The 13,136-nt window shown below is 44.3% G+C and overlaps 1 protein-coding gene across 1 annotated transcript in view; it reads left to right on the top strand.

The window, feature by feature from the left end:
• Nucleotides 1-267: 267 nt before the first annotated feature.
• The window catches only part of CRLF3 (cytokine receptor like factor 3), a 29,371-nt gene continuing 16,502 nt past the window's right edge, over nucleotides 268-13,136 (top strand). Inside the window, exons 1-4 of the mRNA XM_080994819.1 lie at nucleotides 268-466; nucleotides 8,791-8,998; nucleotides 10,805-10,892; nucleotides 12,802-12,979. Of these exons, the coding sequence (XP_080850945.1) occupies nucleotides 350-466; nucleotides 8,791-8,998; nucleotides 10,805-10,892; nucleotides 12,802-12,979 (591 nt within the window). The 5' untranslated portion in view covers nucleotides 268-349. The remainder of the gene's footprint in view (nucleotides 467-8,790; nucleotides 8,999-10,804; nucleotides 10,893-12,801; nucleotides 12,980-13,136) is intronic.

The following is a 13,136-nucleotide window of genomic DNA, read 5'->3' as shown; positions in this document are numbered from 1 at the left end:
GCATGCATGCATCACTGAACATTTTTACAGCATAATAAATAAATAAAAACCCCCAAGTACTAAGACTCCCGTCTTAATTTACCCATTATCTCAACTTCCTCTCCGTCCCCCGCCCTGCGATGCCTCTGCGAGAGAAAGCGAGCCTAAAAAAAAGGGGCGCGAGGCCAGGAAGAGGAGGAGGGGAAGAGGGGCGGGGAGAATCCCCCAGACCCCGCCCTTTTCCTGCGCCTGCCGACGGCGCTGGGTGCCCGGATGCGGGCCGCTTCCGGGTGTGAGGCCGCTGCCAGCAGTAGGTCCGCTCGCGGCCTGCGAGCCTCTCTCTCTCTGTCTCCCCGCCGACGGGGACGGAATGGAGACGGAGGAGGCGTTGTTTGCTGGAGGCTCGCGAGAGCGTCGGGCGGCGGCGCGCACCTACCGCCGCGAGCTGCAGCAGCGCCTGAAGGGGCTGCAGTTGGCCCGGCAGCAGGTAACGGGGTCGCCGGGCGGCAGGTGGAGCAGCTGAAGGGGACCGGGAGGTGTTGCAAAGCGCTGCGGAGCCCCTCTCAGGCTGCAGCTGAGATATCCCTGCCGAGGGTCGGGGCAATTCGGTATGGTGTCGGTATTGCTCCTTCTCTACTCCTGACAGGGCTTTTTGCGCCTTCTCTGCAGCGACGGCTGCTGCTCCTCCCGAGGGCGCCAGGAGGAAACGTTTTTATCTCTCTCTCTAGTCTATTTCTTTGGCTTTTTTGAACATCCTTTTAAACGTGTTTGCTAGGCGGGGCTTATTAGTTTGTTCTGGGTTTTTGCGTTGTGTTTTTTGTTGTTCTCTTTTCTTTTCGTTTTTTGAATAACATTGTTATTATTATTATTATATTTTCCAAGATTTTTAAAGCAACGTACTTCCATATATATATATATATATATATATGAAAGTACGTTGCTTTATATATATATATATATATATGTACACACACACACACACACACACACACACACAGTGGTACCTCAGGTTAAGTACTTAATTCGTTCCGGAGGTCCGTTCTTAACCTGAAACTGTTCTCAACCTGAAGCACCACTTTAGCTAATGGGGCCTCCTGCTGCTGCCGCTGCGCCACCACTGCACGATTTCTGTTCTCATCCTGAAGCAAGGTTCTTAACCTGAAGCACTATTTCTGGGTTAGCGGAATATGTAACCTGAAGCGTATGTAACCCGAGGCTAGGTACCACTGTGTGTGTGTGTATATATATATATATATATATATATGTGTGTGTGTGTGTGTATGTTTATATATGTTTATGTTTATATATGTGTGTGTGTGTATGTATGTGTATATATATATATATATATATATATATTTGTCCAGTAGCACCTTAGAGACCAACTAAGTTTGTTCTGGGTATAAGCTTTCGTGTGCATGCACACTTCTTCAGATACCAACATTTTCCCATTCATCTTGACACCAAATTCATCTTGTCTGACTTCCCCCTCCCCCCACTGGTTTCCAATTTTTTTTACATTTCTTCCCCTTGCATACAATTACTTTTCCAATTCATTTTTTAATTCTTATTTTTTAACTAAGATATCAAATTACTTCATAAATGCTACACCAATCCTGCTAATCTTTTAACATATTTACAGTGTTCTTTGACATCTATAAATTTTATCCAATCTTGCTTGAGTTTCTTCTCGTCTTTTTTTGAATAACTTTTTATCTGGTTTTATAAAACAAGAATAATGTTATACAAATAAGTATACCAAGTTTTCTCATGTCATTTGTATGTCACAAAAAATAGCATAATAAATGTGGAGTAATATCAACAACATATGGTTCATTATTAGTGGTCAATGTATAAATTCTTGGTTCGTGAACTGGTTTAAACAAAGGGGAAATAGGATAGAATAGAATCTTATTTTTTTTGTAGGAAGAAAAGGGGGGAAAGAGGGGATGGGGGGAAATGGTAAGTGGAGTGGTGTCGGGTGGTTATGTTGTGGTGTTGTTCTCGTTTTGAATTTTTCATGCCACAAACCACCTTGGTAATCTTTGGGTGAAGGGCGGTATACAAATTTAATAAATGATGATGGTGGTGGTGATAATCAGTGCTTTTTTTCCTGGGGAAAAGGTGGGGGAACTCACCTTGAAAATTAGTTGGTTAATTATGGGCCTAGTGCCCCCCCCCACATAGACACCCCACAGGCGGTAGCAAAATATTAATATGTATGTGATTAAGGAACTTGAGCAGACAATGATATGGATCAGAAATGGCCACAACTTTATTGATTACAGGTATAGGTGGATTTTGGTCTCAGGTATAGGGTGTATGTCCGTTCCGGCCCCCGCAGATGATAATAATAATAATAATAATAATAATAATAATAATAATTTGATTTTTTTTAAAAAGGTAAGGGAACTCAAGGTGCCCCGAGTTCCTGCTCAAAAAGCCCACTTATTATTATTAATAATAGGCATCATCAGTGTGCTCTTGTGCCATAGCCAAGGGCAAAACTGGACATTATGTTGCCTGGGTCAAAGACTCAGTTTGGCATCTAAGAGCAATAGCTATTGTGGGAGGGGGGGAGTTAGCTGAGTTTCTTGCTTCTAGTGAAGCTTGCAAAGGGGCTCCATTGAGGCTTCCATCCATGGATATCTATGTAGCTGGCTGCACATTGTTTTTTGTATTTTGAAAAGAAGTTCTTGCTTGTTTTGATTATGATCAAGAACTGCAAGCATGACCCCTATAGGAGCTAATTTTTAATGAGCCCAGACAGCTCCTGTGTGTCTTAAATAGACAGGAATTAAGTAGATATTAGATCTGCTTGCTGACCTCTTCCAAATGTTTGAAGACATTTTTGCCTCTTTAGAACCAGGTTAATTAAATAACTCTGAAATTATATAAAATACAAACATAAATTATAAAAGCAATTTCACTGAATATGCACCTCACTGTAGTAATGGTCACAGAGGTAGCCGTTTTAGTTTGTGTTGCAGCAAGAAGTAAAAAACTTATCATTAAATAGGGTCCACTTCATCAGATGCATGAAATATTATCCCCACTTGCAGGAGGATTGTAATCGGTGAGATTAGGGGGAATTAAGTCCAAAAAAATTCAGATAGTGGACAATTCAATAAAAGCTTGAAGGTGTGCAAAAATAAGCACAGTGACCCTTCTCTTCATAGCAGAAGTGACAGGTGAAACACAATCAACTTAGCAATACTGGGTTAATTAATATCTGCAGTGAGACAGGAAACTCTTGTTTTTGTACAGACCCAAAAGAAACTCTTAATAAATTGTAATCCATCTGCTTTACATTGGAGCTCCCTTTGAAATCTCTTTGTTCAAGAATGCCCCCCTTATGATCAGCAACAGAAATCAGCTGGTTTTTTTTAATATTGCCATTTCACCACGACAGATTTGTACTCATTGATTCTTTTCCAAAAGCCTGCTTGACCTATCCGGAATGTGCTGCCTTGTTGTAGCGTGGTTAAATAAGGGATTGGAGCTCCTTCCCAGTGAGGAAAGGGTTTTTGATTTAGAAAAAAATATTCATAGAACATTAATCAGCTCACTGGGTTCACTGCCACTGGTTTGTGTCTGGAATGGCCAATGGCTTGTTTGACTTTAAAAGTGGATTAGACAACAGTATGGAGGATTGGTCTATCGGTGTCTTTTATACATGATCACCTAATGAAACCAACCTGTTCAGAGGCACTTTGCTACTGAAGACCAGTTGCTATTAGGAAGTAGGCTGGCAAGCTTCCTTGAATTCCTTGGATGGTAGATCTTTGGTGGTCTGTTCCAGCTAGGCTACTCTTGCATGCAGACAAGACCTGCAGCCGGATACAAAGGGTTAGTTTGAGTGGGATTTTCTTCCAAGGAAGTTGGTGTTGAATTTCAGCCTTAGGAAATGTCTAGAACAATGTAACAGTGTCATCATCAAGGTACAATCTGGAAAAGTGCCCACTGTTACATACAGGGTTGTACAACACCCAGTCTTGCTTGCCACACTGTAAGCAACATTGAAAACATGCGTTGGTGGTGTGAGCATTTAGGCAAGAGAGAAATATGTACTGCACATACTTCATTCTAACATTTGGTTTATTGGTCTTGCCTTCTGTTTAACCTAGTGTTGTGTGTGCATATTTAAGCTCAGTACTGTTTTGAGAATACTTGCTTTGATTTCTTTGAGTTGTTATCAGGGCACATGTTAATATTTGGGTTATAGGGGCTCAAGGGCAGGGGAAGGCTAAGACTGAGTGATTGCTCTGAAAGCGTTATGCTCCTCTCATTCTCAATTATTTTTCTATGTAGCCGTGAACTTTAGCATAGTGGCTGAAATGCTTTCATAGGCTTACCCAACTTGGTGGCTCTACTCTCTCTTACACGAGCCTCAACATATAGGATGCAGTGGAGTATTTTGACCATTATGCGTCACTGTAATTTTTCTTTAAAGCTTTGGCTCCAAAGCCATAATTTTGTGAGCATGTATGTGCACGTCTTTCAAGTTCCCACAGTTGGATAGTCAGGGCAGATTGAGTAAAACTGATTCCTTTATGTAAAAGGAAAGCTTGGACATGCTAGGTGGTGGGTGCTATGAAGCTCCCTCGCTTAAACATTAACCACAATTTAGGATTCAGATGACATGCTAAACAGTGATTAATTTCAGAAGTGAAATCTTCCAGAATTTGATTGGTAAATGAAAGCAAAACTTCTTGGACTGTTGTCTATTGCTGTCTTGTTGGCCTGTTAGTTCTGTGCCCTCCAGCAACAGCCAATACAGTGGTACCTCGGGTTAAGTACTTAATTCGTTCCGGAGGTCTGTTCTTAACCTGAAACTGTTCTTAACCTGAAGCACCACTTTAGCTAATGGGGCCTCCTGCTGCCGCCGCGCCGCCGGAGCACAATTTCTGTTCTCATCCTGAAGCAAAGTTTTTACCTGAAGCACTATTTCTGGGTTAGCGGAGTCTGTAACTTGAAGCGTATGTAACCTGAAGCGTATGTAACCTGAGGTACCACTGTAACTGCTTTCATTTAGCCAATATTTTCATGGCACCCTCTTTACCGCAGAAAAGGCAATATTTAACTACAACTGCTTATCTCTAAAACTTCTCAGACTCTTGGTGCCTGTTGCTGCCAGCGTCTTCTGTTAGTGCCAGATAAATGTTTCCTGCAAAATCCAGATGCTATTTGGCCTTGTATTTGTGCATCTAATCTCTCTAATCCAAACAACTGTAGGTGGATCGGCGTAGTTACTTCCATTGTTGATGCTGTTCAGGCAGTGAGATAGCCATATGTTGACTTTAAGGCCAGGTGTTGACTTGAACCTGGAGAATGTCAAGGGCCAGTGTGGTGCAATGGTTACAACGTTGAACTTGGGCTGGAGAGATTTAAGATCAGCCATGGAGCTAACTGGGGCTGCACCCTTCTCCCCACGTGCCTGGGCATCAGCCTCATTGAATTTAAAATGACTTCTTCTGATTGGGCGTAGTGAATAACCTTGTTCTTTTTGGAGCATTCTTGTTCTTGGCCTAATCTTCCTTAGTCCAAGCTGTGACTAACATGCTCCAGGAATCCTGGGACAACGGAGCCTTTAGTATTGAGATTCTGTTAAAAACATGAATTTGCAGCATAGTTACCCAAGTTTTCAAGCAAGTCCACATAACTCACTGGTCCACAATATTAGATAGAACACCTGTCCACATGGGCTTTTGGTCATCATTTGTGGCCCAAATAAGAGAAAACAGAACCAACTCAGAGCTGTAGCCTAGAGACACTTATTGCTTGCCCCAGATGTGCAAGCAAGAAGCCTCTTCTAATGAAATGTAGCTGCCTGCAGGCAGTGTTTTTTACGCCGGGGCAAGCTGGCATCTTAGATGGCATCCTGTTCTTAACCAAAGTCCTGTTCTCTGATTAGCCTTGGCATTAACGTTTCTGAATAAGATACAGTACTTGCATTTTCTGACCAAAGTATTGCACCAGTGCAAAAAGGATCCCTGACGCAATTGATGGAATCACACTTAATGTTACTTTTTCTCCACTCTGCTTCTGCGTTCTGCATCCCTCTTCATACACAACTGCCCATTCATGCAAGTGCCTGCTCATAAATTCATAGAAATGGAGGAGGCTGTATTATAGACCATCTTGTGTGACTGCCTGCTTGATGGAAGAAATCTAGAACTCTAGAGAACATTCTGGCTGAGGCTTATAAGAGTTGGACTCGCAACAACCTTTGCAGGATCCCAGATTGCCCATCCCTGACCTAAAGTACAGTGGTACCTCGGGTTAAGTACTTAATTCATTCCGGAGGTCCATACTTAACCTGAAACTGTTCTTAACCTGAAGTACCGCGCCGCCAGAGCACAATTTCTGTTCTCATCCTGAAGCAAAGTTCTTAACCTGAAGCAATATTTCTGGGTTAGCGGAGTCTGTAACCTGAAGTGTATGTAACCCGAGGTACCACTGTAAATACTTTTTTTTCTTGCCCAGGCATTTTATATGCTGTTTGAACTGTTTCCTTTGCTAACTTTTTAAAAAAAGTGTATTCTTTTTATTCCAATGTGAATGTAGCTTTCATTATTTTTAACCTTGGTAAACAGCCCTGGAATCTGTTTCAGTGAAGGATAATATATGCAATTAATTTTTAAGAGACCTTACACTACTGCAGTTGTTCTGTCCTGAGTTGCCGCATCAGTGGTTTGTTCCCCTAACATGGATGCTTTATTTATTGTGCTGGATAAATAATATACTGTACCAGCTGATAAGTTGAGATTTACTCATGCAGCCACCTGGCCCTATGTCTCTTTTTTTGCCTTGCACAGCATGGTGGAGGATCTGGCCTAAAAGATCTAGGGGGAGAAAATAGTGCTTCCCTTCTCTTTTTCCTGCCACTTCTGTTTTATGTATACTTCCTTTTTTTTTCTGAAGCACTGAAAGAGCAAGTGAAGTCTTAACTGCAAGGGGACTTCAAAGTCCTTTGAATGTGGCTTAAAGAGGAAGTTAAGCTTTACATAATGGTAGAGCATCCTGTGTTTTTCTGAAGATCAAGAAGTTACATCTGGCTAACATCTCTGCAGCCTCTCTGATTGAGAGAAACGTTTTAAACAACTTTTCCATCTGGACCAGGATTGATTTCTCTCCTACTGAGTAGCTTAATTCTCTTTCCAAACCAGATTAAATTTACAAACTAGCTCTATTCTTTATCGTGTGAAATGGTTATTGCAAAATCATTTTGGCATCTTGCGGAGGTGATTGCTCACAGAAAGTCTGTTCTGAAATTCGGCTGCTCTGCTTAGCATAAATTAGGCACGTTGCCGTACAATTAGTGCCAATTTTTAAATTTGCACCACTGGCTTCTCTTTCCTTGCATCGTTGCATTGCTGATTGCATGAAGCTGTTGATTAAAGGAGGGTGGCAGCAGAGGAACCTTTCTGGAATGGATGAGAATGACTTGTGCCCAATCACTCTTCCCCACCCCCCCATTATGCCTGGTTTTCAGGACAGAAACTGCCCACGCTGCTTTTCTCCTTAATGTAAGCAAGATGCTTTGTTCTGTTTTGTTAATCAAGGATGTGCGGAATTCTGGGGGGAAGTTCCGCCTAATTCTGTCGTAGTCATTCTGCTTCCCCATTGCAGTGCAGATCCTTTTGATGAGCGATGCCAAGTGACATCCACAGGCTACGCCAGATGTGGTGTGGGAAGACCTGTAATCAGCTCTCCTGTTTTCTTTTTTAAACTTTAAATTGGATGCAAGGAGCACCAAGTTCAATTGCAGCGACGAGAGGGGGAGATGCTGTTCCTTCCTGTGCCATTCCTCCAGTCTAAATCGTATTGTTAAAATAGTTTGTAGGGATCAGCACAAAATGTCAAGATGTCTGTGTATTCAAGAACATGGGTTATGAAAATACCGTATTTTTTGCTCTATAAGACTCACTTTTTCCCTCCTAAAAAGTAAGGGGAAATGTGTGTGCGTCTTATGGAGCGAATGTAGGCTGCACAGCTATCACAGTAGCTAGAACAGCAAGAGGGATTGCTGCTTTCACTGCGCAGCGATCCCTCTTGCTGTTCTGGCTTCTGAGATTCAGAATATTTTTTTTCTTGTTTTCCTCCTCCAAAAACTAGGTGCGTCTTGTGGTCTGGTGCGTCTTATAGAGTGAAAAATACGGTAAATGAATAAAATTGTAGTCTCACAAAGTGCTTACAAATGTGTTTACAGCCCCGCTCCCCAATCCAGCTGTTAAACTGCCTGGGGAGGGGTATATGTCTCTTCCCCCCTCCCCATGGAGCTAACTGTAACTTTGAGAGGGGAGTGGTTTTTACTTTGGAGACCTTGTTTCTTAGATTTATGAATACAGATTGGGCTGTTCATTCTCGTTTTCTGACAGGTATAAATAATTAAATTGATGATGATGATTGTATTCCTGTAATTTTTCTCTATTGTACTACATGGTTTTGAGAGCTCTCCTGCACCCTGTGATGTTACTACAGTCATACCTTGGTTTTCGAACAGCTTAGTTCACAAACAAATTGGAACTCGAACGCTGCAAACCCGGAAGCAAATGTTCCAGTTTGTGAACTTTGCCTTGGAAGCCGAACGTCCAGCGCGGCTTCCGATTGGCTGCAGGACGCTCCTGCAGAACGCTCCTGCAGCCAATCAAAAGCTGTGCCTTGGTTCTTGAACATTTCAGAAGTTGAACGGACTTCTGGAACGCATTCTGTTTGAAACCAAGGTACAACAAATTCTGAATGGCAAGAGCCTGATTGGTTTTGGCCCTGCCCCAATTGGCCCGGCTTCTCATGCCTTTTGTCTCCTTCCAGATCAAAGAGAGTGCGGCACTGACAAGGGATGTACTTGAGCAGCATTTTAATGACTTGAAAGGGACCTTGAGAAAGCTTCTGGATGAGCGGTTGGTGTCCTTGCTACAAGAAGTGGATGCCATCGAAGAGGAGAGCATCAAACCATTGGACGAGTGCCGAAAGCTAATAGAACAGGGCGTTGGCACGGCTGATGAACTCCTCCGGGAAGGTAGGAGGCTATCTTAAAAACATGCCAGTTCTTTTTGAGCGTGGGGGCTCCCCCCCAAAACCCCACACTTGTTTACAACACGCATGCAGGGATTACACTGTCTTGCCCCACTCCTCTGTCAATGATGCCCCCTGCACCAGTGTGGTGTAGTGGTTAAGAGCGGTAGTCTTGTAATCTGGGGAACCGGGTTCGCGTCTCCGCTCCTCCACATGCAGCTGCTGGGTGACCTTGGGCTAGTCACACTTCTCTGAAGGTCTCTCAGCCTCACTCCTACAGAGTGTTTGTTGTGGGGGAGGAAGGGAAAGGAGATTGTTAGCCACTTTGAGACTCCTTAGGATAGTGATAAAGCGGGATATCAAATCCAAACTCTTCTTCTTCTTCTTCTTCTTCTTCTTCTTCTTCTTCTTCTTCATCTTAGGTGACAGTTGACTGGTCCTGCTTAGGTACCAATATACACATACAAGACACCTCCAAGCGATGTAGAATCTCAATTGGTTCCTCCCTTGGGTGGAAGGAACCGAATGCACGTATGATATTATGCACTTGGAGCCTGTCCACATGACTACCAGGCATGCAGGGTCTCTGATTGGTACACCCACACACATCATTGTTGAGGGGGTGGGACTAGCTGCTGCAACACCCCCTTCGCACATGTTTTCAGCGCATGCAAATGTTTATGTGCAACATGCCCTCCACACACACACAATAGTTACATTTCATTTAAGGTACACATGGCATCAACTAAGCTCATTGTGCTAGATCGGCCTTCCCCAACTCCCATCAGACTCAGGCAGCCTGGCCAATGGGCAGGGATGATGGCAGTGGCGTGCGGTGAATTTTTTTGCAGGTGAACAATTAGGGCCAGAGGCACCAGCTTGCAAGGGTGATTTTTTTTCTGAGGTGGGGGGACATCATGCACGTGACGTCTTGACATCACATGCGTGAGCATCGCACCTCTCTCCCTCAGCCAGGCAGAAGTTTCTCTGGCTTTGGGAAGGAGATACCAGGCCTCTGAAAGGATGCTGGAGCCTTCCTTCCCCAAACCGGATGGGCTCTCTACAATAGAATTATAGAGTTGGAATGGATCTTGAGGACCATCTAGTCCAACCCCTGCAATGCAAGAATCTCAGCTAGATAATACATGACAGATTACCATCCAACCTCTGCTTGAAAACCTCCAAGGAAGGAGAGTCCACCATCTCTCTTAGGAGTCCGTTCTTACTGTTGGAAAGTTCTTCCTGAAGTTTAGTCATAATCTCATTTCTTGTAAGTTGAATTCACTGGATCGGGTCCTAGCCTCTGGAGCCATTACATCTGTTGTAGAAATACCTTCTGATGCAGAATTGAATGTTGCATGTGTCCAGTTGCTGTCTCCAGGTCAGGGTTGCCTTTTCTCAATCAAAAAAAAAAAAAAAGGTAAAGGACCCCTGACGGTTAAGTCCAGTCACAAACGACTCTGGGGTTGTGGCACTCATCTTGCTTTACTGGCCAAGGGAGCTGACATTTGTCCACAGACAGTTTTTCCGGGTCATGTGGCCAGCATGACTAAGCCACTTCTGGTGAAACCAGAGCAGTGCACAGAAACGCCGTTTACCTTCCCGCCAGAGCTGTACCTATTTATCTACTTGAACTTTGACGTGCTTTCGAACTGCTAGGTTGGCAGAGGCTGGGATGGAACAATGGGAGCTCACCCTGTCGTGGGGATTCGAACCTCCGACCTTCCAGTCGGCAAGCCCAAGCCTCAGTGGTACACCACAGCACCACTTTTCTCAATAGGAACCTCTTAATTTTTATTTTTTATTCCAGGAGAAACTGTCATCCATGGTGTAACAGGGGAGGAGAGTGACAAGCTTTGCAGCTTTACCAAAAAGGCATTGCATATTCAGCTGGATAGGTAAGAGCATGGGTAGGCAAACTAAGGCCCGGGGGCTGGATCCGGCCCAATCACCTTCTAAATCCAGCCCGCAGACGGTCCGGGAACCAGTGTGTTTTTACATGAGTAGAATGTGTCCTTTTATTTAAAATGCATCTCTGGGTTATTTGTGGGGCATAGGAGTCTGTTCATTCTTTTTCTCTAAACTATAGTCCGCCCACCCACAAGGTCTGAGGGACAGTGGACCAGCCCCCTGTTGAAAAAGTTTGCTGACCCTGGGTAAGAGCCATGAATTGAGGGTGGAAGTTTGATACTTGTGTGACTGGCTGATAATGGGTGTCAGGGTTGATTTAGAGCTCCCTTTTCCCAATTTAGGACAGTTGATCTGAATGAGAAACACCTCTTTTTTTTTTAAAAAAAGGTACAGTCTAGACCAGCCTTTCCTGACCTGGTGCCCTCCAAATGTTTTGGGACTGATGGGAGCTTGTCCGGAGTTTTGGGCTGGGCTGCCATCAGTATGCTGATGACACCCAACTCTATCTGCTGATGGATGGCCATCCTGACTCGGCCCCAGACACACTGATCAGATGCTTGGAGGCTGTGGCTGGATGGTTACGTGGGAGCCGGTTGAAGTTAAATCCTTCGAAGACAGAGGTCCTCTGGCTGGGACGGGATGATATGGGATTGAGGGGGCAACTCCCATCTCTTGCGGGGGTGCAATTAGTGCCAGCACCGTCCGTTAAGAGTTTGGGTGTAATCTTCGATACCTCCCTCTCCATGGAGGCGCAGATTGCAGCTATAACAAAGGCGGCATTTTTTCATCTCCGCCAAGCTAAGCAGTTGGCTCCTTACCTCTCTCGCCCTGACCTAGCCACTGTGATCCACGCGACGGTCACCTCCAGACTGGATTATTGTAACTCGCTCTACGTGGGGCTGCCCCTGAGACTGACCCAGAAACTCCAGCGGGTGCAGAATGCCGCAGCGAGACTCCTTACGGGGTCTTCGCTGCGGGATCACATTCATCCGGTGCTATACCAGCTGCACTGGCTCCCGGTGGAGTACAGGATCAGGTTTAAGGTGCTGGTTTTAACCTTCAAAGCCCTATACGGCCTAGGACCCTCGTATCTATGGGACCGCCTCTCCTGGTATGCCCCACAGAGGAACTTACGGTCTTCAAATAAAAACATCTTGAAGGTCCCAGGCCTCAGAGAGGTTAGGCTGGCCTCAACTAGAGCCAGGGCTTTTTCGGCTGCGGCTCCAACCTGGTGGAACGCTCTGTCACAAGAGACAAGGGCCCTCCAGGACTTGACATCTTTCCGCAGGGCCTGCAAGACAGAGCTGTTCCACCAGGCCTTTGGTCAGGGCGCAGCCTGACTCCCTCCTTTGGCAATCTTTACAATACTTTAGTTTATGGTTGCCATCAATTTTGATTTTAATTAATTCTTTGATGTTTTTATAACGTTGCACTGTTTTAGTGTTGTTAGCCGCCCTGAGCCCGGCTTCGGCTGGGGAGGGCGGGATATAAATAAAATTTATTATTATTATTATTATTAGTCCAGAACATCTGGAAGGTGCAAGGTTGGGCAACGCTGGTTTAGACTTCCCTGGCCTGTTAGTACATGAACTAGCAAGACTGGTGTTCATAGCAGCATTTAACCTTCCAACTCAAAGCACTGTCTGGTCATCATTTGAAATGCCTGGATTTCAGAAGAGATTACTGTGAAACTCAAGTAGGCTAAATTTTGGGTTTTGTAAAAAGGTTTTTGAGGTTGGGGAGATAATCAAATACATGTGCACTCTCTTGTAAATCCTGTCTATGTAAACAAATCAAGAGCGCCAAACCTTTGTTGATTCTTTGAAAACAGTTGCTTATCAAGTTACTAGCAGTACTGAATAGTCTCTCTCTCCGTCTCTCTCTGTCTCTCTCTAGTTTGCCAGAAGTACCATCCTTGGTTGATGTGCCTTGTTTATCTGCCCAGTTGGATGACTCTCTCCTTACAGTAGTGAGAAATCAGATCTTTAACCATGGAACAGTAGCATCCCGACCACCAATACAGATAGAAGAGCTGATTGAGAAGCCTGGGGGCATCATTGTTAAGTGGTGCAAGGTGGGTGGAAAAGAGTCTTTTCAAGATCAGTCTCCAATATGCACTTTCTTTCTTTTTGTTTGTGCTTTAATCACTTTAATCACTTTCATTTAAGTGGGTGGCGCTGTGGGTTAAACCACAGAGCCTAGGGCTTGCCAATCAGTAGGTCGCGGTTCGA

The sequence above is a fragment of the Podarcis pityusensis genome (assembly GCF_964106645.2).
Source record: "Podarcis pityusensis genome assembly, chromosome: 2".
Lineage (NCBI taxonomy): Eukaryota > Metazoa > Chordata > Lepidosauria > Squamata > Lacertidae > Podarcis > Podarcis pityusensis.
The sequence above is the reverse complement of the archived record's forward strand: the minus strand, read 5'-3'. Positions and strand labels throughout refer to the sequence as shown.